The following is a 25286-nucleotide window of genomic DNA, read 5'->3' as shown; positions in this document are numbered from 1 at the left end:
CGACTTACAACAGTTCGCTTAGTGACTGTTCAAAGTTACAATGACACTGAAAGAAGAGCCCCCCCCCCAAGCCACAGCCGAGCAAGACACCTGCCTGCCCGCCCGGCGGCGCTCTTCCTCCTGTCCGAGGTTTTCATTGTTGTGAGCATTTCTGTTGAGGATTGGCAATGGGGGTGGGGGGGGTGTTTGGTTTTTATCCCCCCCCCCCGTCTGCTGGGTGGTTTCATCAGGTTTTGGTCACTTCACATGACCCTGGGACACTGTGACCATCATAAATATGAATCAGTTGCCAAGCATCTGAATGTAAATCACAAGACCCTGGAGAGGCTGCAACATTCCAGCTGATCGGCGCTTCTTCTGGGTTCAGAAGTGCCAGGAACAACGCCGAGCTCCAGCTGGAGCCTGGCACTGATCCTGCCTCTTCTGCTGAGCCCTGACAGTCCCGAAGAAGCGCTGATCCTGGTGCTTCCGCTGAGCCCTGACAGCCCTGCAGCTCCAGCCGTCTCTCGCTCAGGCTTGTGCGGTGCTGCCAACGGTTCAGCTCGTTCCCCTCCCCCGCTACCACTTTTCTAGGATGGTCGCGTACCGCCTGCCAGGTGCCAATGGACCACAGGTGGTACCCGTACCACCGGTTGAAAAGCCCTGTTCTAGTCCAGCCCCCTGCTCAAACAGGAGACCCTATACCATTTCAGACAAGTCCAGTCTCTTCTTAAAAGCCACTCACAACCTCTGAAGGCACTCCATTCCACACTGTGTTCTCGCTGTCAGAAATTTTTTTTCCTTATTTTAGGTTGTTTCTCTCCTTGATTAGTGTCCTTCCATCCGTGGCTCAAATGTGTCATCAGTCTGGAGTCCCTTCATGCCCACAAGTCCAGTCCACCTAAGTCCCGTCCAACTCTTATCTACCGCCAACTGTTAGTAGTTCAGATTCTTGTAGCAAGCTGAAGCTTGCAATAAACCTTTGTATTCATTTGAACTGCTTGGGGGGGGGTGTCCCGATTTTTACCCTGCTTGACACGAGTCCCGTAAAATAAACAGTGGAAAAGGAACACAATTCCTGCAGCTTCTAGAGTTTTGGAGAAGGAAGGCTGTTTCTCTTGGAAAAGATACTGGAAGAGGCAAACCGGTACGTCTGCATCTTGCAAATCCCGCAGTGACGGATCTTTGTTTAGTGTTTGCTTGCGAGACTGCAAGTCTTGCAAAATCCTGCTAATGTAGCCTTACAATAGAGTCCTATCTGGTCTGCTTGGGCAGGCTGGCATCAAGCTGTCAAGTGTGAAAGGACACAACTCCCAATGTCTTTTTTACAATGGGAGAAGTTAAGGGAGATCCTTTCTCTCTCTATTGTGCACTACAGGCAGTTTCCTTCCTCTTATTTAATTGTTCCCTAGACAGTATCTTTCCCCCATGTCTCCTTAAGGTCATTCCCACAGAGCATTATGGAAACGGAGGCATCCCAAGGATTATTTTGCTTCAAACTACATTTGTTCCTTCAGCACTGGACACCAATAATCAACGCTTGACAATTCCTAGGTACTAATAGCATGGGCTGGTGTTTGATTTCTCAGCAGCTGTCAGTCACCATGTATAGGTTTCGGTCAATAAATATAGTTAGAATATAGTATTGCAAGCAATAGCGCTGGATGGCGTGCCAATTAAAGTTACTATTTAAAACTCCTGCCGGTTTTTCAGCGCCTGAAATATTTAAAACCCTGGGGCTATGGTGAGCCTCTTCTTGCAAGGATTTTTTCTTTTTTCTTTTTACAGGAAACTTGATATTATTCAAGTCTGATGGAGTTGTTGCAATTTCTTCCCAGGAGTTTTTAATAAGGATCTAGGGGGGGGGAAACAGGGGTCTCTCTGTATTTAGCATAATGGCTGGAAGTTCTTCTGCCTTCCATCTTTTAGGAGAAAGTTTGATTCTCAGCTGCAGCCCAAACTCATATCCTCAGTACCACCCACCCCAATGTTTGTGGCACCCTCTTTGTGGGTCTGCTTTTAAAGGCAACACAGAAACTGCAGCCGACACAGTTAGTCCTCAACTTTCAACCGCTCATTTAGTGACCGCTCAAAATTACCACAGCACTTGAAAAAGTGACTTACGACCGTTTTTCACATCAATGACCACTGGTCATGTGATCAGAATTCAAATGCTTGACAGCCAACTCACATTTATGACGGTCGCAGTGTGCTGGGGGATCATGTGATCCCCTTTGGCGACCTTCTGACATGCAAAGTCAGTGGGAATCCAGATTCACTTAACAACTGTGTTACTAACTTAACAACTGCGGTGATTCACTTAATAACCGTGGCCAGAAAGGTTGTAAAATGAGGCAAAACGCACTTAACAAAGGTCTCACTTAACAGCAGTAACTGTGGTCATAAGTCGAGGAACACCTGTACAAAATGAGGCATCCAGGATGTTAGCAGGTAGAGCCCCTAATTGTGCGTTTGATTTCTTTTTTTTCAAGGGGGCTAGACTAGAAGACCTCCAGGCTCCCTCCCTGCTCTATTCTGTTCAGGTGCTGGAAAGGGTCTTTGCCAAAAACTATGATGCCAGCCAGAAATAAATAACATACAGTAGTTGTGCTAGATCACAAGCAAGAGCTTAGGAATTGTATTTAATTAAGGTGTGAATAGTATTAAGCGATTTGTCTGTTATGGAGGCCACAACAGAAATAAAAACAGGAACAGTAATAAAAATGGGTTGGTCCCAGCTTAACAACTGTCACACCTTTTGACCATAGTGAGCAGGCTTTATTTTGGCCGTATGTGTTGGAGAAGGAGAGGCAGAATCTGAGGGAAGAGTCAAAAGAGGAATCAGCCGAGAAATGTGCATGTACCCACAAACCCACATATATATATGACACAGAGAAACAGCACAAGTCCAGTTCTAAGGCATACATACAGTAGTGGCCAAAATTGTGGAAACCTTTTGGGGAAAGTGTATTTTTGAGGTTTGATGGCTAATAACACCACTTTTATTTTTTCTTTTGGAGTAGTACCATAAAAATTATATATCAGTGGAAAGATAATTTAATCAAGAATGTAATGCAACATAGTTTGTTCAATTATCTGTCCTGTATTCTATGAAAAGTTGTAGCCGGATAACTAGAAAAAAGGAAGCACAATTCGCTTAGGTCGATATCCGGTAGCTTTCCTTCGTCTGACTGTAGCCAATGAACGTGAGTGTTTAGAGAGCCAATCGGGTGCCATCTTGTTTTGGCAATGAGCCAATCAGATCACAGCAGGATTTGGTTATCGATGTCACACGTTGAAGCCGAGACGAGGACATTTGTCAGTGTGTTATGTGATGGCTATCAAGTCAGTCAGGTTTTTTTTTGTGTTCTTTCATTTAGTGAGCTTGTGAAATGCAATAAAATTAAAGTAATGGTGCAAAGAGTTGACTGGCGGCCTAGAAAGCTGTGTAAAATAGTATTATTAAGCGAACGAGGCTACAGTTATAAAGAAATTAGAAGAAAAATTGGTGGAAACTTAACCAAAGGGGGCCATTTCTACTGTACACTTTCCCCAAAAGTTTCCCACAATTTTGGCCACTACTGTACCTACATAACTAGTTGCCAAGCATCTGAATTTTGATGACAGAATCACGGGGACGCTGCAACAGTTATAAGTAGGAAAAATGGTGAGAGGTGACTTCTTTGGAAAGTGACTTTTCCAAAGTGACCCTTTGGAACTGTTGTGATTCAGGGTCAGCCTGTGGGTTCGGCAGTTGGGTCGGATGACTCAGAGGAGGAGGGGGGTGTTGAAGAGCTTGCTGAGGGGGTTGAGGATCTTGCTGATGAGAGCCCTCAGCCAGGCCCCTCCCACCTGGTCACCATGGAGACCCAGCTGTGTGAGCCTGACAGCGTGGATGAAGATGACCCACAGCTGGCCCTGTTCAAGGACGCCCGACGCAGGAGGCAGTCAATCAGGAGTAAACAGAGGAAGGCAATGGGGCACCTCGGAAGGAGGCAGAGAGAAGCCATGCCCTGAACTGTATAAAAGGGGAATGCGTGGGAGGGCTGGTTTGCTGAAGGCAACCGCTTGATTAGTTCCTGTTTCATAGCTCCTGTTTCATGGTTGGTGTCTTGTTTTGCTCTGTTTTATCTTAATAAATTTGGCAGGCTTAATTCCAGCCTCTTGCCGTTTGTAAAGGGGTTGTCCCTGCCTTTTCTGCAGGGCCGGTAGCAGGCTGGTACAGAACAGGAACTTTGAACAGTCACTGGATGAACTATTGTAAGTCGAGGACTATCTGTAGTTATTAGAAACAGCACATAGCTTAGAGACCAAGAACAATTGTCTGCTCAGTCCCTCACAGTGTAAATTATAGGAAGGGATAATTTTAGAAAAATTAAATTATAGGAAGGGATAACCCATACTATCAAGATCCATCCCTGCGTTCTTTCAAAATTCAAGATTTTCAGGCTTTACCCTAGGGGGGAAAACAAAAAACAAAAAAAAAAGCCTCCGTTTGTGGCAAACCTCCCAGCAATGAAGGATTTTGGAGATGTAAAGTTTGTTGTCTAACAGATCCAAGCACATATATATTGTTGCTGCACGATATACACTTTCCTGGCGTTCCCAACACCAGCGAGGTTCTTGTCAGCCCGACATATGGCTGTCTGCATAATTTACTCCCGTCAGCAGATGTCAAAGCCAGCCCTGCTGTGCCAATCTCCAATTTTTATCTCCTGCCCCCTGAAATACAGTCTTTTTTAGCCTCCCAAAATTGCCTGTCATCCATCACACATTTTTAATTTTGTCTCCTGTTTCCTATCCTTTCTTTTGACCGCTCTCTCTTTGTATACTCAACTGCCTGAGTCAAGTGTCTGTTTTTCTTCAAAGTCCTCTAATTCTGCCCTTTTTCTCTTCAGCATCTATGGAGTTCGCCAGTCATCCAGGTCATTTTTATCTTCAGTATTTTTACCTTTCTGTTCTCTAATCCTCTTTGTTACCCTACTTAAAACGTAAAGGTAAAGGTTCCCCCGCACATGCGTGCTAGTCGTTTCTGACTCTAGGGGCCGGTGCTCATCTCCGTTTCAAAGCCGAAGAGCCAGCGCTTGTCCGAGGACGTCTCCGTGGTCATGTGGCCGGCATGACTAGATGCCAAAGGCGCACGGAAGGCTGTTACCTTCCCACCGTAGTGGTCCCTATTTTTCTACATGCATTTTTACATGCTTTCGAACTGCTAGGTTGGCAGAAGCTGGGGCGTGTAACAGGGGCTCACTCTGTTACGCGGCACTCGGGATTCGACCTGCCAAACTGCCGACCTTCTGATCGACAATCTCAACGTCCTAACCCACTGAGCCACTGCGTCCCTTTTGCAGTTGAAAAGACCAGACACAAACGGTTCTGAAAGTAGACATCCACTTTCCTTCCCCTGCAAGAGGCGACTACATTACCCTACTTAACCACTGTTTAATAGGATGCTGGTTTGGTCCTGTGTTTTTTTTCTATCCTTGTCTATCCATACCGACTTTTGTCTTTGCAAGGGATAATGAGTGTCTTTCTCACATTTTTTTAATTTCCTGATCAACATCAACATTTCTGTTTATGGCTCCATGTTGCATCTCCATCCTGGCATCAAACGACACAAGATTATTAATTGCACCCAACAGTGCAACATCAAAACTGTCGCTACAGGCAGTCCTCAACTTACCACAGTTCATTCAGTGACTGTTTTGTAGTTACAACGGCACTAAAAAAAATGACATGACCATTTTTCACACCTAGGACCGTTGCAGCATCCCCATGGTTACGTGATCAAAATTCAGAGGCTTGGCAACTGGCATGTCCTTACGACAGTTTCTGGGTCCTGGGGATCATGCGATCCCCTTTTGCAACCTTCTGACCAGCAAAGTCAATGGGGGAAGCCAGATTCACTTAATCACAGTGTGACTAACTTAATAACTGTAGTGATTCACTTAGCAACTGTCGCAAAAAAGGTCATAAAATGGGGCAAAACTCACTGAACAAAATGCCTCATTTAGCAACATAAATTTGGTCTCACTTGTGGTTGCTAAGTCAAGGACTGCCTGCGTTGAATGAAATATCAGGAATATATCGCGGCGATTTGCCACGCACGAAATAAATAAATGGACACAATCTTGGTGTGTTCTCTGTGCCTTGCGGGTTCTTTGTTTTCATTAACCTGGTGTTTCAAAAATGACTTAAGATTACTTGAAGAGGTAATGAAGGTTTTTTTTAAAAAAAAAAATCAGGTTTGTTTACCTCCTTGAAATTTTCCAATATTCATTTTTTTTATGGAATCAACCTCAGGAGGTTTCCAGATGTGAGAATCTGAAATACAGTCTGACTTAACAATACAGAGGGGGGAAAAAAGTAACAGAGGAGTAGAAGGCTTAGTTCTTCCTAATTTACAAGCTCTTCAGAGCAAAGCTGTGTATAAAGTTTCAACATTCTCTCTCCAATTCCACCTACTTCGGTCCTAACAAAATAGCCGATGGAGCCATCTAGTGACAGGAAAAAATAGATTGTCATGCTGCGGAGAATGTGAAGGTCTGGGCTCAAGAATTTTTAAAGAATTTCAACATTAAACCCAAGAATGTAAGAAAAGACCAAATCTCTCTCCAGCTGAACTCACGGCTGTTTCTCCTTAATTCCAGGTTGCTTCTCTCTTTGATCAGTTTCCATCCATTGTTTCTTGTCTGGCCTTCTGGTGCTTTGGAGAATAGTTTGAAGACATGGTTAACAACCATGTTTTTGAGAAATCAATCAGTAACATGCGTTCCCACAACTTAATTTCAGGATCCAATCTGAACCAGTCATCGGAAGCAGAGGTTTAAGTCTTCCAAGCTTAGTTTATTCACTGCTTTCCTGTCTCCAGATTAAGCCATCTTTTGACATCTTTTGATGCTTACGAAGTATACAAAGAAAAGTAAATGGAACTCGAAGGAAATCTACTTCTTTTGGGTGATTTATCCTTCCCTATTGAAATATCTTTAAACTTTGTCCCCTTTCTGATCATCTCTGATTTCAAGAAATTCAGAGACCAATGAATCAGTGGAACAGCTGGCCTTCAGAAGTTGTGGGTGCTCCATCACTGGAGGTTTTTAAGAAGACACTGGACAATCATTTGTCTAAAATGGAATAGGGTCTACTCTTTTGAGCAGGAGGTTGGACTAGAAGACCTCCAAGATCCCTTCCAATTCTGTTATTCTATAATTCTGTAAAGTTTGTTCTTAGCTTTTTCACCCTTCAACCAGCTTGGCATGAGAACTTTTCTGCTGGAAACTCCAGACTTAACTTCCTGGAGAATCATAATTAGGCCAGACCGCCGAGAAAGAGTTGCAGAAAATGTCCTTAGCCATAACTCACTTTTTATTGCCTACAATTCTATATTTCCAGAAGGTATACTTTAATAGATGACCAAACCAAGCAGTAACGCTGGATAAAATTAGAAAGTTCTGCTCACTCAGACTTTTAGGCGAAGATATGAAGGCGAGGCAATGAATACCATAGGCCAGTATTGCTGTCAGCAATATGAGGGGATTAATAATAAGGTTGCAATATTTAGATTATTAAAAGGGCTTGCTCATTTAAAGAATGCTCCACTATCATGTTTCACTGAGAACGCTTTCCTCAAAGTTGGGGACTGAATACTTGACCCAAACTCACATTTATTTGTTCATTAGATTTATACCCTGCTTTTCCTTTCACAGCACAAGGTGGCCCTTTCCCCACAATAACACACTTGAGAGACAGAAGAAGAGTCCAAAATTATACAAGTAGCTTTTGTGACTAAGGACGTAGTTGAACTTATATCTCCCTAGTCCAATATTTTAACCTCTGCACTACCTTGATTTGCGTAAAAATGTCAGCCTAACTAGGTAAAGCAGACGATGTAATCAACTCTAAGGTAAAGGTAAAGGTTCCCCCGCACATGCGTGCTAGTCGTTTCCAACTCTAGGGGCCGGTGCTCATCTCCGTTTCAAAGCCGAAGAGCCAGCGCTTGTCCGAGGACGTCTCCGTGGTCATGCGGCCGGCATGACTTAGACGCCAAAGGCGCACGGAACGCTGTTACCTTCCCACCGGAGTGGTTCCTATTTTTCTACTTGCATTTTTTACGTGCTTTCGAACTGCTAGGTTGGCAGAAGCTGGGACAAGTAACAGGCGCTCACTCTGCTACACGGCACTCGGGATTCGACCTGCCAAAACTGCCCACCTTCTGATCGACAAGCTCAGCGTCCTAATCCACTGAGCCACTGCGTCCCTATTCTACAAGAAGGCTAAAACTACTTTAATTGAGACTGGCTATAATCGCAGAATCTTTCAATATGACATTTGCAGTAAATACTGAATTTTCTTAGGAGGGGTCTAATTAGTTTATGTCTGCTTTGTTTTCTACACCATGACCAAATTTTCTGGTTAATTTAGATTTTATATCTCTTTAGTATCCTGTCTGCTATAATTAATGGGAGATCTTTTTTTGCCATATAAGGTATTGCATGTCACCCCAGCAGTAAGTTTCCTGCAGCAGAATGAATTCTTATTATAAACCATCCAGAGACCTGGTTTTTGCGGCGACAGTGTGCTTAATAAATAATCTTTCTTTTGAGACCTCTGACTCTTCTCTTCTTTCTCTTTGCTTCAGAGAAGAAGTGTTTGCCAGGTGGCTGCAATATCTAAGTGCCTATTTGTGTTAAATAAACTTGCAGACCAGACATCAGTTGGATCTGTAGCCAATACATTACCGTAGTCTTGATTTATTGTTATTATTCAGCAAAAAAGTTGTACTAATTCCAGACGCCTTGCTTAGAGTCTTAACTTTTCAGTTCTTTGCTTTCAGCCAATGTGGCAGATCTGCATTTTTCACATCAAACACTTTTTAAAAATAAAAATAAAAATGGGGACTTTTTTTAAAAAAAAAGTTTTCCTCAGGTGCATTGCAAAATACGCATTTCATACTAGAGTTTGATTGAGTGTAAAGGTAGTCCTCAACTTACAACAGTTTGTCTAGTGACCGTTTGAAGTTACAACATCACTGAAAAAGCTGACTTATGACTGTTTTTCCACCCTTAATGACTATTGCAGCATCCCCATTGGTCATGTGGTCAAAATTCAGATGCTTGGCAAATGGCTCGTACAGGTGGAACTCGAAAAATTAGAATATCGTGCAAAAGTTCATTTATTTCAGTAATGCAACTTAAAAGGGGAAACTAATATATAAGATAGACTCATTACATGCAAAGCAAGATAGTTCAAGCCGTGATTTGTCATAATTGTGATGATTATGGTGTACAGCTCATGAAAACCCCAAATCCACAATCTCAGAAAATTAGAATATTACATGCAATCAATAAAACAAGGAGTGTACATAGAACAATATCGGACCTCTGAAAAGTATAAGCATGCATATGTACTCAGTACTTGGTTTGGGCCCTTTTTGCAGCAATTACTGCCTCAATGCAGCGTGGCATGGAAGCTATCAGCCTGTGGCACTGTTGAGGTGTTATGGAAGACCAGGATGCTTCAATAGCGGCCTTCAGCTCTTCTGCATTGTTCGGTCTCATGTCTCTCATCTTTTTCTTGGCAATGCCCCATATATTCTCTATGGGGTTCAGGTCAGGTGAGTTTGCTGGCCAATCAAGCACAGTAATCCCACGGTCACTGAACCAGTTTTGGGTGCTTTGGGCAGTGTGGGCAGGTGCCAAGTCCTGCTGGAAAATGAAGTCAGCATCCCCATAAAGCTCGTCTGTGGAAGGAAGCATGAAGTGCTCCAAAATCTCCTGGTAGACAGCTGCATTGACCCTGGACTTAATGAAGCATGGCAGATGACATGGCTCCCCAAATCAACACAGACTGTGGAAACTTCACACTGGATTTCAAGCATCTTGCAGTGTGTGCCTTTCCATTCTTCCTCCAGACTCTGGGTCCTTGGTTTCCAAATGAGATGCAAAAGTTGCTCTCATCAGAAAAGAGGACTTTGGACCACTGAGCAACAGACCAGGTCTGTTTTTCTTTAGCCTAGGTAAGACGCTTCTGACGTTGTTTGTTGTTCAGGAGCGGCTTGACAAGAGAAATATGACATTTGAAGCCCATGTCCAGGATCCGTCTGTGTGTGGTGGCTCTTGATACACTGACTCCAGCCTCAGTCCACTCCTTGTGAAAGTCCCCAACACTTTTGAATGGCCTTTTCCTGACAATCCTCTCCAGGCTGCGGTCATCCCTGCTGCTTGTGCACCTTTTTCTTCCACATTTTCCCCTTCCACATAACTTTCTATTAATGTGCTTTGATACAGCACTTTGGGAACATCCAACTTTTTTTGCAATTACCTTTTGAGGCTTTCCCTCCTTATGGAGGGTGTCACAACTGTCAGGTCAGCAGTCTTCCCCATGATTGTGATTCCTACTGAACCAGACTGAGAGACCATTTAAAGGCTCAGGAACCCTTTGCAGGTGTTATGGCTTAATTAGCTGATTAGAATGGGACACTTTGAGCCTAGAATATTGCACCTTTTCACAATATTCTAATTTTCTGAGATTGTGGATTTGGGGTTTTCATGAGCTGTACGCCATAATCATCACAATTATGACAAATCACGGCTTGAACTATCTTGCTTTGCATGTAATGAGTCTATCTCATATATTAGTTTCCCCTTTTAAGTTGCATTACTGAAATAAATGAACTTTTGCACGATATTCTAATTTTTCGAGTTTCACCTGTATTTATGATGGTCGCAGTGTCCCAGGGGCTCACCTGATCCCCTTTTGTGACTTTCTGACAAGCAAAGTCAATGGGGGACCCAGTCACTTAACAACCGTGTGACTAACTCAGGGGTAGGCCACCTTGGCTCTTTTATGACTCGTGGACTTCAACTCCCAGAATTCCTGAGCCAGCCATGGCTCAGCTTGGAAACCTCTCCCTTTACTCCTCAGCGTGGCTGGCTCAGGAATTGTGGGAGTTGAGGTCCATGAGTCATAAAGCGGCCTAGGCTTAGCACAGGGGTAGGCAACCTTGGCTCTTTTATGACTCATGGACTTCAACTCCCAGAATTCCTGAGCCAGCATGGCTCAGCTTGGAAACCTCTCCCTTTTCCCTCAGCGTGGCTGGCTCAGGAATTCTGGGAGTTGAAGTCCACGAGTCATAAAGCGGCCTAGGCCTAGGCCAGGGGTAGGCCACCTTGGCTCTTTTATGACTCGTGGACTTCAACTTCCAGAATTCCTGAGCCAGCATGGCTCAGCTTGGAAACCTCTCCCTTTCCCCCTCAGCGTGGCTGGCTGAGGAATTCTGGGAGTTGAAGTCCACGAGTCATAAAAGAGCCAAGGTTGCCTACCCTTGGACTAACTTAACAACTGCAGTGACTCACTTAAGAAGTGGGGCAAGAAAGGTTGTAAAATGGGGTAAAACTCACTTAGCAAGTGTCCCGCTTAGCAAGAAGGAATTTTGGGCCCGACTGTGGTCGTACGTCAAGGACCACCTGTATTTTTTGACTTTGTCGACTTCTGCAAAGTTCTCTTGCTGTTTCATTCTTGAAGACCAAAAACTGGAGAACTGTTTTTCTGCTTGGCTGAAGGTTCTTGCCGTAGCTTTTTTTGTCAGCACGGCAATCTTTCCCCTCCCTGCTTTTAGCATCTTATATTTCCGAGGATGTGATAGTTGTCTCCTGCTGTCTCATATTTTTGGAGTGTGGGGGGGTCAGTATTCCATAGCATATGCATCCCCTTCAACCCATACCAATCCACTAATGTCCGTAACCTACTCAAAGACACGATCCTACTTTTCTGCTTCTCCGTCTATCTCCATGTAGGTCCTTGGGTCTGCTTCGTATTTTCGTTCCCCTTTGCCGGCCCAACTTTTTTACGATCACAATCTCAGTTAGTGGACCAGAAGGTAGAAAGAGGGGAAATGAAAAGAGGCCAAATAGTATTTATAATTAAGGCAATTAACAGTGCCTCAAAAGGCACTTACAGGGTGAGATCTAAAACGTTTCAGTAAGACAGAGGACAAATGATTGGATTAGTTGGAAAGCCATGAAGAGTCAGTTTGGTCTAGTGGTGTAGGCCCCAGGTCAGAAACCAGGAGATTGTGAGTTCTAGTTTTGCCTTAGGCATGAAAGCTGGGAGGGTGACTTTTGGCTAATCGCAAGGTGATGGTGAGTTCTAGTCCCTCCTTCGGTATGAAAGCTGGCTGGGTGACATTTGGTTAATCACAAGGAGATGGTGAGTTCTAGTCCTGCCTTACACATGAAAGCTGGCTGGGTGACTTGGTTAATCACAAGGAGATGGTGAGTTCTAGTCCTGCCTTAGGCATGAAAGATGGCTGGGTGACTTGGTTAATCACAAGGAGATGGCGAGTTCTAGTCCTGCCTTAGGCATGAAAGATGGCTGGGTGACATTTGGTTAATGACAAGGAGATGGTGAGTTCTAGTCTTGCCTTAAGCTTGAAAGCCGGCTGGATGACCTTGGGCCAATCCCTCTCTCTCATCCCAGCCTACACCACAGGATTGTTGTTTTGGGGAAAATAAGCGGAGGAAGGAGTATTAGATATGTTCACCACCTAGAATCATTTATAAAAAATAATAAAGGCAGGGTATAAGTTAATTAAACGAAGTGATAAAATTCTGGTGTCCAGGTAAGTTATAACTACCTGAGTTATGCCAGAGTTTTTCACAGAATTGGTGGGGTTTTTTTGTATTTCTCTAACTCCAAAGGAGAAATCAACCTGGGCCATCTTGATTTTTTCTTTTTTCCCCCAGTCAAAAGGTGTCCCTGATTTGGCTCAATAATTAATAGTTCTCTGCACCTCACTTTGGGACCAATTAGTCATGTTTTATTTCAGAGTGACGTGAGCGAGATTTTGGTGAGTTTCAGTGGACGGATCAGGGAAGAATTCAAGAAACAAAAGCCAGGTTTTAATAGATGGAAAATTAATCTTCAGGCTTTGGACCCCTGTGGGATTTTCCTATGACATTATTGATCGCGTTTCAGCTCCTGCCTAAGGAGAAAAATTGGTTGGAGTTGTTTTAATTGTTTTCAAGCCAGGCTGGATTACGTGGCTTCAAAACCGAGTCGCTTCTTTTGTCAGGCAAGTTGCTCGTCTTAAACAATAGGAAAGTTGATGATGATATAGAAGAATATAATGGATGATTTAGACTGATTTTAAGATACCGTCGAGGATGATCAGGTTTATGAATGCTTTAAAAAGGTTTTTTTCCACTTTTTCCTAAAGGTACCACTATGTTTGAATAGAGGATCGCAATACAGGTTGTCCTTGACTTACAAAAGTTCATTTAGTGACCATGCAGAGTCACAACAGGACCTTTTTCACGCTTACTCCATTGAGCGCCCCCTTACGTCACATCTAGTCGAAATTCAGACGCTTGGCAACTGACTCATATTTATGACAGTTGCAGTGTCCCGGGGTCACGTGATCCCCTTTTGTGACCTTCTGACAAGTAAAATCGTTGGGAGAGCCAGATTCACTTAGCGACCATGTTACTAACTTAGCGACTGCAGTGATTCACTTAACAACTGTGGCAAGAAAGGTCGTAAAATGAGGCAAAAACTCACTTAACAGATGTCTTGTTTAACAAGGGAAATTTGGGAGTGAACTGTGGTCATAAATCAAGGATTACCTATAATAATTTGAGATGGTATAGGTTCTCCTGCTTAAGACCTCCAAGGTCCCTTCCAGCTCTGTTCTACCCTATTCTGTTTTGTTCTGTTCTGTTCTGTTCTATTCTGTTCTGTTGTGTTCCGTTCCATTCCATTCCATTCCATTCCATTCCATTCCATTCCATTCCGTTTTTCCCCCTATTCTATTCTATTCTATTCTATTCTATTCTATTCTATTCTATTCTATTCTATTCTATTCTATTCTATTCTATTCTATTCTATTCTATTCTATTCTATTCTATTCTATTCTTAGAGACTGGACAGCCATTTGTCTGAAATGGTATAGGGTTTCCTGCCTTAGCAGGGGGTTGGACTAGATGACCTCCAAGGTCCCTTCCAACTACTACTTCTTCTTCTTCTTCTTCTTCTTCTTCTTCTTCTTCTTATTATTATTATTATTATTATTATTATTATTATTATTATTATTATTATTATTATTATTATTATTATTATTATTATTCTATTCTATTCTATTCTATTCTATTCTATTCTATTCTATTCTATTCTATTCTATTCTATTCTATTCTATTCTATTCTATTCTATTCTATTCTATTCTATTCTATTCTATTCTATTCTATTCTTGCTTTCTGTATTTGGATCTGACCTGCCCCCAAATTGCAAATCTAAATTACCTTTACACACAATGTATTCGATTTTAACATTTTGCTTCCTTTTTTCCCCCCGGTTTGGAAAAGTCTGGAAGAAGCGAGAACGAAACAGGGAGCCAGAGAATCAAACCTCTGTTTGAAGAAGATCCTTTGTTCGGTCGACAAACATCATATCAACATGCTGCTGTCCATATACCAACCGATATCTACGATGGCTGTAAGTCTGGAGAGATCTTTTTTTATATATAAATATTTTATTAATTTTCTATTTTTACAAACAAGTGCTTAATAAACAACGTGTTGATTGGGTCCATTAATAATTCTGTGGTACATTTAAGCTTCTTCAAATTAAATCCAATATTACACCATCTAATACAGGGCTCTTCAAACTTGGCCCTTTTATGACTTTTGGACTTCAACTCCCAGAATTCCTCAGCCAGGCTGGCTGAGGAATTCTGGGAGTTGAAGTCCACAAGTCATAAAAGGGCCAAGTTTGAAGACTCCTGATCTAATACCTACTCTCTTCCTCTGGTAATAAATAGTTTTCCACATTAAGCAAATACAGTTCTTATTGTTATTAATAGATGTATAGTTGAATATCAGTAATTATTACAGTTTTCTAACAGTATCAATGATATCAGTTTAAAATATCTTTTCTAACCAAAACATATCTTAATTGCATTTGCACTCAGTATCAATTTAGTCAGTATCCTATTTTCGCTTTTTTTTTGTTTTAATTTCCCATCCATATTCAAAACATCCTAATCATTTTTAGTTACAAAACAAGTTATATTTGGGTAACCGAACACTTTCCTTATTCAAACTTCTTAGCATTTTCTTATTTTCCTTTTCATGCCAAAATATGATATTCTGATTACCAATCTTACGCATCTAGTTATAGCAATCTATTCTTAACCATGTTCAGACATCTAATTTAATATAATATCCCCTCTAATAGGGCAAAGTTTCTGTTTTCTTCAGTCTTACTCTAGCTTTCTTCCTTTGCCAACTAACTTTCCAAGTCAGTGCATTTGGATCATCAAATAATTCTTCTTCTATTCTTGTGCCTATTACTGGGAGCAAAAGAAACAATTTAGTTAAAGTATTTTTGGAAGAGCTAGCCCGTTGATATTCATTAAATATCATCTTCTTTAGCATCCCATTCTAGAAGGGTGTCATGTTGTCTTAGTTTTGCCTGTTACATGGATATTTCGTGTAATTTCCCTTTTGCATAAAACATGGACAAATATTTCATAGAATCATAGACACCTGAGGGCAGAAAAAAGACCCAGCGGTCCATCAAATCTGCCCTTTGAGATTTGGTTTGTTTGATTTAATTTTCTTTTTAACCCATTTATCTATTATTTCCTTTTTATTTTCATTTTACTTATTGACTTTTTTTTAAAAAAAATGTCTGATGATAGACACATGTTTATCCTAAGCTTGCTTAAACTCAGCTACTGAAGATTGACCCATGACCTCAGGTGGAAGTTGGTTCCAAGCTGCTTCTTCTCTTTCTGTGAACTTATACTTTCTAAGATCATTTAAATATCACTTAAATATGAGCCAGCAGTGTATGGCGGCAGCCAAAAAACCCAATACAATCCCAGGATGCATTAACAGAGGGATAGAATCAAGATCTCGGGAAGTATTAGTACCGCTTTACAAAGCCTTAGTAAGACCACACTTGGAAAACTAAATCCAGTTTTGGTCACCATGATATAAGAAAGATGTTGAGGCTCCAGAAAGTGCAGAGAAGAGCGACAAAGATGATCAGGGGACTGGAGGCCAAAACATATGAAGAATGTTTGCAGGAATTGGGTATATCAAGTCTAGTGAAAAGAAGGACCAGGGTGACTTAATAGCAGTCTTCCAATATTTGAGAGGTTGCTGCAAAGAAGAGTGGGTCAACCTATTTTCCAAAGCACCAGAAGGCAAGACAAGAAGCAATGGTTAGAAACTAACCAAGGAGAGAAGCAACCCAGAACTAAGGAGAAATTTCCTGATAGTTAGAACAATACACCAGTGGAACGGCTTGCCTTCAGAACTTGTAGGTGCTCCATCAAGGAGGCTTTTAAGAAGAGACTGGGTGGCCAATTATCTGAAATGGTATAGGGTCTCCTGCTAAAGCAGAGGTTGGACTAGAAGATCTCCAAGGTCCCTTCCAACTCTGTTATTCTGCTAACATGACATTTGAACTTCCCTCCAGTCAGTTTGAGGTTATGCTCCACTGTTCTTGATTTTTGCTTAATTTCCTCTGAGCAGACAAATATTGACCAGAGAAGAATACAAGAGTCTTTGCATAGAACAGATCAGTTTTCTCTACCGACTAACCTCATCTGGGGGATGGCATCCTTATATAAATATGATACATTGCTTGTTGATGCCTTCATTGGCATCTTTTTTGGGGATGGTACCATAGCAGAAAGGGTGCAAGTCTTCTTTGAATGCCTTAATTGATGACTCAATGGACACTGGCCCATAATGCACATCCCTCCCCAGCCCTGTTCAAATAAGACTTTTGCTCCTTCAGACTTAACAAGTAGAAAATTGGAAGCATCTTTTAACTCAGCCATCTTCAAGCTCCATTAAAATCATAACAGTGAATAGAAGGCCCCAACTAGTATTTATTTAGAGGTTTCCCTGATTGTAAAGGTCTGTATCTCTAAATGTTACTCAAGTAGACACATGAATGTCAAAAGCATTAAGCGGAGACAAAGTTTGAGCAGCACATCGGATCTGGGGGATTATTCTGTGATTCTGACTTTATTAATTTAAAGGTGCATTGCAATTGCTGGATTACAGTGCAATCTGCTGATGTTTTAGGCTCGCTTAAGAGAAATTGATCATTTCTGAAGGGTTAATTTATATTCTGACAGGAGGGAAGGAAAGAGAGATGATTCATGGGGAAAACCTCACTTGAAATGTTTTAATTTAATCCTGACTTTTCGGGTTGACATATACCTTCATTAAGCCTATAATGCCAAACTAATAAGTTAGTAGGGAAACTTTTCAACGTGAATATTCAATTTAATTTTACCATATGGACAAATGAGCTGGATTAACTTGCTCTTCTAGATACGGTTTGAATAGGAAAGAGGGCCAATCAGAGTTTGAACATGGAAAATGTCACGCTTACACATCATACACTGACTGGGAAGGCATTTAAGAAGTACAAAGAAGCAATTTCTGTAATTTTGGGAACACTGACTAGAAGATTGATCTGATCTTGTTATGTGTTTAGAACCAATATTTCCTTACCTGTCAACATAAGCCATAAATGGAGAAAAATGTAAGCAATAATTACTCTATTTTACTTCCTGAAAGACAAAGAAATATTGACCTCCTTATTATAACTAACTAACTAAATAAATGTTGTGAGCCACTCAGAGTCCTCTTTGAGTGATATATACTGCTCAAAAATAAATAAATAAAGGGAACACAAAATAAGACATCCTACTATTAAATACAGTACATTGTGTTGTTTAAGTGTTCCCTTTATTTTTTTGAGCAGTATAGTAGGTATGTAAGTTTGAATAATGAATAAATGAAATATTTAACAGGAAAAACAGCATTATAAGGCTGTAATTGTCAGCATTTGGAGAAGGACAGGCAGAACCTGGGAATGGAGTCAAGAGAGGAATCAGCCTGGACTCGTTATGTTGTCACAAATGTTCTAATGTCCCATCCCTCTTGAACTCTGTTAATTTTTATTTAACATCAACCGTTAGTTGACTAGATTCTTGTCAATAGGCAGGAGCAATAAATCAGCTAAGCTGGAATTTAACCTGTGGCCCTGATTCTTTGGGCTTGACAGATTACCATAACACCTGAATCCTAAATTATAGTTAAATCTAAAACATACGGTAAGTCAGTGAATTATTCTTCCGCACGGCTTTTACCAAACACGCTACATAAATTAAATCATTAACATGTTAGAGTTGAATTCAATCATTCTTGACATTAGGAAACAGGCTTGAATTGTTTTAGCTGGTTTATTTTCCTCCCCAATTTACAGCCGATGTTATTTGACACCTGAGCAGTCATTCTGATAAATTAAAGATGTGCTAGATGTTTTTGCTCAATTAGATTGAGTTGGGGATTGGTGGAAAGTCCTATTAATGTTATGAATGCTCTTTAAAAAACCATGTTGCTCGTACCAAGTATAATTAGTGTCTAATTTCCCAGGGGTGGCTGCTGTGCAATTGAGAAGCTTGGCATCTGCGTGTTAAAACCCGGAATTAATGTGTGTCTGTCAATTCTGGCCTGTTTCGCCCTCCTTCCTGTTTTAAAAGATATTGTCCACTAGTTAATCACTTGGGACATTGTGTTTGACAGTTGAACAATGGACTGTAAAGGATTGCAGGCTGGGACAGTGTTCAGAATTAAACATGGTTCACAAATAGCAGGGAATCAGGACAATATTTTAAAATCCTCCTATTTTTCCTCGCAGCCTTCACTTTATTACTTCCTGAAGTGACAATGCAGCATTCTTCTTGGCAATTTGCAGTCAAGGGAAATTAGAGATATTTTCTTCCACGTTGAGTTTTAAATATAAGCAAGTGCAGAATGAATGGATAAGTTATCTTCCCCCCACCCCTCTGAAAATAGAGTCACTGCTTGACTGACGTCCCTTTCCAAAATATTTTCAGCCTAGATTTCAAAGGGCTGGAAGAGAGAGGAAAGGCAAAATACATCTTAACTGTAGATGATTTGTTAGACTTGGGCGCATTTTGAAAGCCAGCAAATCTCTGCTATTTATTAACACAACCCATTTGTTTCTCGCCCTTCTCTGCAAGCATCCGTGGTGTGTTTATGCATTTGTGATGTGCATTTGTGTCAGAGAGAGCTGTTGTTGAAAAAACAAAAGAAAAACAAGATGGCAGTCACAATTGCACGATCAAACTCCTATCCTTTTGTCTATGCCAGGGGTGTCAAACTCAATTTCATTGAGGGCCGCATCAGCATTGCGGTTGCCCTCAGGGGGCCGGGTGGGTATGGCCAGGGTGGGCGTGGCCTACTGGGTGGGCGTGGCTAGAGTGCGTATGGCCTACTGGGTGGGTGTGGCCAGCTCTACATCGTTCGCATCAAAAGTGCCTATGGGGGCCTGGGCAGGAGTGGGACAGATCTGAGGGTCTCTGGCAGAAGGAGGGTCTCTGGGCCAGGGCCAAGGCAGTGGGGGCCGGTCCCTCACTGTTTCTAGGATGGCTTCGCGGGCCACATGAAACCACTCCGTGGGCCGGATCCGGGCCCCGGGCCTTGTGTTTGACATGTCTGGTCTATGCACAAATGCCCCAAACTCTGTACTCTGTTTGAATGTTTCAAAGGTGCATAGACAAAAGGACAGGATTTTGATCATGCAGTTGTGGCTACCATCTTGATTTTTTCCCCCAACAACGTCTCTCTCTCTCTCTCTGTCTCTGTCTGTCTGTCTGTCTGTCTGTCTGTCTGTCTCTCTCTCTCTCTCTCTCTCACACACACACACACACACACATCTAGATGGTGTATTTTCTTGTCATAAGCTGCAAAGTGAGCATTTCCAATCCTTCTTTACCTTCTCATCTTCTGTAGCTTCTCCTGAAAGGCTGTATTTGAGCTGGTTATTTAATTAAAGTTGGGCTCAAGATTATGATATGAAGACCTGGGATGCATCCATCCATCCATCCATCCATCCATCCATCCATCCATCCATCCATCCATCCATCCATCCATTCATGGTCCATACGCATAAAAAGGAAAGGAAGAAAGTGAGGATAATTCATTTTGCGGTCCTGGCTGGTTTCTCCTGCCTGATTCTTGGCGTTCGCATCAAGCATTCAGCCAGCGGCATTAAGTCTGCTTCCTCGGCTTAATGTGGGCAGACTCCAGCGAAATCTCAGCCGTCTTTTGATCCCCTACTGCACCTTATTGTACATATCAATTTTGATCTTTTCAGGCGTAGGTACTTTGGGGAACGATAGTTGGGAAGCAAACATGTTCTTAATTTTTTTTTCCAAAGCAGCCATTTGGTGATGGATTTTGCAGAGTAGATTTAATGAACATCCCCAGGAATATCACACCATTTACATTCTAAAGCCAACTGCTTACTGATGGGGCGTGCAAACTCCCCATGCCAGCAACTGCCTACCTCTAAGTTAGAGGCATGCCGTTGCATCCTGCAAAGGGATTCAGAAGTGTCTTTTATACACCATCCTAGAGATTCTCCTAGTGTCTGCTGCCGGGAACGATCTCCCATCGCCCAGTACACTCACACAGAGAGGGCCTCCTCAGGGTGCCGTCGGCTAGACAATGTCAGCTGGCGACCCCCAGGGGGAGGGCCTTCTCTGTGGGAGCCCCAGCCCTGTGGAACCAGCTCCCCCCTGAGCTTCGGATGGCCCCGGATCTCCGGTCCTTTTGCCGCGGCCTCAAAACACTCCTTTTTTCACCTGGCTGACCTGGACTGACAGGGATTTTAAAATGTTTTTTTAATTTTTAACTTTAATTTTAACTTATTCTATTGGGGCTATTAATTTAATTTCTTTTTTAACTTTTGTATCATTGTATTTTATTGTTGTTAGCCGCCCTGAGTCCTTCGGGAGATAGGGCGGCATATAAGTCCCAATAATAAATAAATAAATAAATAAATACACATACACATACACACACATACACACACACACACACACACACACGCACGCACACGCACACAGAGCAGGCATCAGAATTTCATTTTTTAATGTGTGCCAGTTTGTTCATAGACAATATAGTGACAATATAGCTTGTCTTGTCTTGTCTTACCCTACCCTACTTTATCCTATCCTAACCTGTTCTGTCCTATCCTATCCTATCCTATCCTATCCTATCCTATCCTATCCTATCCTATCCTATCCTATCCTATCCTATCCTATCCTATCCTATCCTATCCTATCCCATCCTGCGTCCTATCCTATCCTATCTTATCCTATCCTATCCTATCCTGCATCCTATTCTACATCCTATCCTATGCTATCCTACATCCTATCCCAGGGATAGGCAACCTTGGCTCTTTTATGACTCGTGGACTTCAACTCCCAGAATTCCTGAGCCAACATACCTGGCTCAGCAATTCTGGGAGTTGAAGTCCACAAGTCATAAAAGAGCCAAGGTTGCCTACCCCTGTCCTATCCTATCCTACCGTACCTCCATCTCATCTCATCGTCTTTCCTTAGCTTATTATTTCCCTGTATTTGACATCATATACAGGTACTCCTTGACTTACAACAGTATATTTAGTGACCATTCAAAGTTACAATGGCACCGAAAAAAGTGACTCATGACCATTTTTCACACTCCACGGTCACGTGATCAGAATTCAGACATTTGGCAACTGACTCATATTTATGACGGTCGCAGTGTCCCGGGGTCCATTTCCTTTTGCGACCTTCAGACAAGCAAAGTCAATGGGGAAGCCAGATTCACTTAACAACGGCGTTACTGACTTGACAACTAAAGCGATTCCCTTCACAACTATGGCAAGAAAGGTCATAAATTGGGGCAAAACTCACTTAACCAATGTCTCGCTTAGCGACATAAATTCTGGGCTTAACTGTGGCCATAAGGACTACCTGTATTGCATGCAAAGCTATCATTAAAAGAGCCTTGGTGGAGCAGTGGGCTAATGCCTCCTTAAGTAACACCAGCTGCCTGCAATTAGTGCAGGTTCGCATCCCACCAGGCTCAAGGTTGACTCAGCCTTCCATCCTTCCGAGGTAGGTAAAATGAGGACCCAGATTGTTGGGGGCAATTAAGCTGACTTTGTAATAATGCCGCTTGGGGTGTGTGTGTGAAAGCCCTAATAAGCAGGCATATACATAGAATGAAGGCTACTGCTAAGCTTGTAAGCCGCCCTGAGTCTTCGGAGAAGGGCGGGATATAAATGGGATTAAAATAAAATAAAAATTTATCTTTAGTTCCCATAACAAGGACAAAACAAGGGTCAGGTAGATGTAACTGTAACAATCCTATCAATTAACAGAATAACAGAATTGGAATTGCTAGTGTCATTCTGATAGGTGCCTTGGTGGAGCAGTGGGCTAAGTAACACCAGCTGCCTGCAATTAGTGCAGGTTCGCATCCCACCAGGCTCAAGGTTGACTCAGCCTTCCATCCTTCCGAGGTAGGTAAAATGAGGACCCAGATGGTTGGGGGCAATTAAGCTGACTTTGTAATAATGTCGCTGGGGGGGGGGTGCGAAAGCCCTAATAAGCAGGCATATACATAGAATGAAGGCTATTGCTAAGCACATTGATTTGTGCTTTAAATTGTAAGCCGCCCTGAGTCTTCGGAGAAGGGCGGGATATAAATGGGATTAAAAAAAAAAACACACCTCTCCGCTCAGCCAAAAAATCACTGTGGCTCCTTAGTGCAGAATTTCAAGCATAATGTGGCACTAGGGCAAAGTGATTGGTTTATTGAATGGCTATGATTGGATATTCGTTCATCGTGTTTTCTCAAAAGTTTTAATTCTGTAGTTAAAGAAAAGGGGGCGGGGGGAGACAAATTGGCAGGAAAAAAGATGCAGAAAGGTGAAACCTTTGGACCTTTTTGGCAAATTTAATCCGTCGACTACCTGAAGGAGAGTGGGGGTCCGTAGGGCTTGGTTTGCGGCGCACCCCTAGAATCTTGGGAGACCAGTCTACAAGTCTGTTCAGAGGAAGCATTTTGTAGGATGGTGGGGATTGTGGCTGGATCAGTCCCAAACCTCGCCGCTGAACAGGCAGTTATGGGCACCCTTTAGACGGATTAATTGGTTTGCAGAGAGCAAAGAGCATCCGCAAGATGAAGGACTAGGAGGTGGACATGCCGGCTGATGCGTTTAAGTCAATCTCATGGGAATTTGCAATGGGACAATTTATTTCAGAGATTACTAGCACAGATGGAGCCTGCATGCATAAAATAGTGGGTTTGGACACATGGAGCAGGTGGCTTTTTACAATGCTCCAGTTTTTTTGTATGCTTTTGAACTTTGACCCTTTCCTTCCTCCCTCCCCCCTCCCTCCATTTTCCTTCCTTCCTTCCTTCCTTCCTTCCTTCCTTCCTTCCTTCCTTCCTTCCTTCCTTCCTTCCTTCCTTCCTTCCTTCCCCTCACATCTCCTTCCTTGCCTCCCTCCCTCCTTCCTTCTTTCCTTCCTTCCCCTCACATCTCCTTCCTTCCTTCCTTCCTTACTTCCCTCCCTCCTTCCTTTTTTCCTTTCTACCCTCACAACTCCTTCCTTCCTTCCCTCCCTCCTTCCCTCCCTCCCTCTTTCTTTCCTTCCTTCCTTCTTTCCTTCCTACCTTCATGTCTCCTTCCTTCTCTCCATCCCTCCCTCCTTCCTTCCTTCTTCTTTCCCCTCACATCTCCTTCCTTCCTTCCTTCCTTCCTTCCTTCCTTCCTTCCTTCCTTCCTTCCTTCCTTCCTTCCTTCCTTCCTTCCTTCCCTTTCTCTCTTCCCCTCCCTTCTCCTTCCTCCCTCCCTCCCTCCCTTCCTTCCTTCCTTCCTTCCTCCCTCCCTCCCTCCCTCCCTCCCTTCCCTTTCTCTCTTCCCCTCCCTTCTCCTTCCTCCCTCCCTTCCCCTGCCTCCCTCCCTCCCTCCCTCCCTTCCTTCCTTCCTTCCTCCCTTCCTTCCTTCCTTCCTTCCCTTTCTCTCTTCCCCTCCCTTCTCCTTCCTCCCTCCCTCCCTCCCTCTCTTCCTTCCTCCCTCCCTTCCTTCCCTTTCTCTCTTCCCCTCCCTTCTCCTTCCTCCCTCCCTTCCCCTCCCTCCCTCCCTCCCTTCCTTCCTTCCTCCCTCCCTCCCTCCCTCCCTTCCCTTTCTCTCTTCCCCTCCCTTCTCCTCCCTCCCTCCCTCCCTCCCTCCCTTCCTTCCTTCCTTCTTTCCATACTTATTGAGTATGTTTTACAACATTAGAGCGTTCCCGACTCTACTTTAATACATGTTCTCCATTTACATCAGTTAGTTCTCAAAACCGATCTACATAAATCTCCCCTATATTCTGAAGCCAAGTCAAGAGTCTTCAGTGGACATTCCATTCACTAGAAAGTCATAAGAGTGGAAGAGAGAACACTTCCGTTCAAGTAATCCACCGTTACTTGAAGAATTCTTCAGAGAAGTCCTGAGTCTGAGAAACACGGCTCTTACTTTTATCAGACATCATAATTTATCTTAATTGTCTACCCACAGATTGACCAGAATATTAATCAAGTTTAAATGCAATTCTTGTTATTTTGCTCTCAGTAGCAGCATTAGGGATGCTTTTGCCTAGGTGGATAATAGATCAAAAACCCAGCTCATAAAAAACGATCCAGTGAGAACCAGCAGTTGATATCATTACGACGAATTGTCTGTTCGGCAGCCTCAGTTGATTTGGACCCATCAGGCAGCTTTAATCCACCCCCACCCCCCACCCCCCACCCCGCATAAAGTAATTAAACTAAATTCTGAAAACTGACTTGTTCTCAAGGGCACCCAGGTTGTTCTTTGAAAATGTGCATTCAGTATTTCCAGATATAACCCCGATGAACCCTCCAGTGAAAGGATGAATGCTCATTTTTGTATATTTTCCACGTTTACTCCTGGTGGGGGGGGGGCGGGTGGTGGGTCTGCATTTTGTTCTGAAGAAATCATAAGTTTCTCAATATTTCTGTCTCTCAAGATATGAGTGAAATGTCTTTGTATAGGCATAAAAAAAAGCATCTGAAAATTTCACCATTGGATTTTGAACATTGTACACTGGAACCCAGAAGGGTTTACAAATGTTTCGGAGGAGCGTTAACCATGGATTGTCCATCCTTAATAACAAGCCAGGTATGCAAGAGCATAGGAGTTAGAGGGAACAGACAGTGGTTATCACAAGAAGACCACCAGTGTCCCTTCCAACTCTGTTATTCAGTTATATCTCGTCACTATTCTCTTCTGCTTATAGAGATTCACCAGAAAAGTTTTAAACTAAATTCTTTAGGGATTAGGGATGAAAATCTTGAAGTGCCTCCAATAGGAACCTAAAAGAAAGGCATGTGTTGTTGTGGAGGGAATTACACTT

At 42.6% G+C, this 25286-nt stretch overlaps 1 protein-coding gene across 3 annotated transcripts in view; it reads left to right on the top strand.

The window, feature by feature from the left end:
* CACNA2D1 (calcium voltage-gated channel auxiliary subunit alpha2delta 1) overlaps window positions 1-25286 on the top strand; it is a 358403-nt gene that overhangs the window by 204284 nt on the left and 128833 nt on the right. For all 3 annotated transcript variants that reach the window (XM_081330401.1, XM_081330402.1, XM_081330400.1), the window contains exon 6: window positions 14338-14467. In XM_081330401.1, the coding sequence (XP_081186527.1) occupies window positions 14338-14467 (130 nt within the window). The remainder of the gene's footprint in view (window positions 1-14337; window positions 14468-25286) is intronic.

Source organism: Vipera berus (genome assembly GCF_964194415.1).
Source record: "Vipera berus genome assembly, chromosome: 6".
In the NCBI taxonomy this organism is placed as follows: Eukaryota; Metazoa; Chordata; class Lepidosauria; order Squamata; family Viperidae; genus Vipera; species Vipera berus.
The sequence above is the reverse complement of the archived record's forward strand: the minus strand, read 5'-3'. Positions and strand labels throughout refer to the sequence as shown.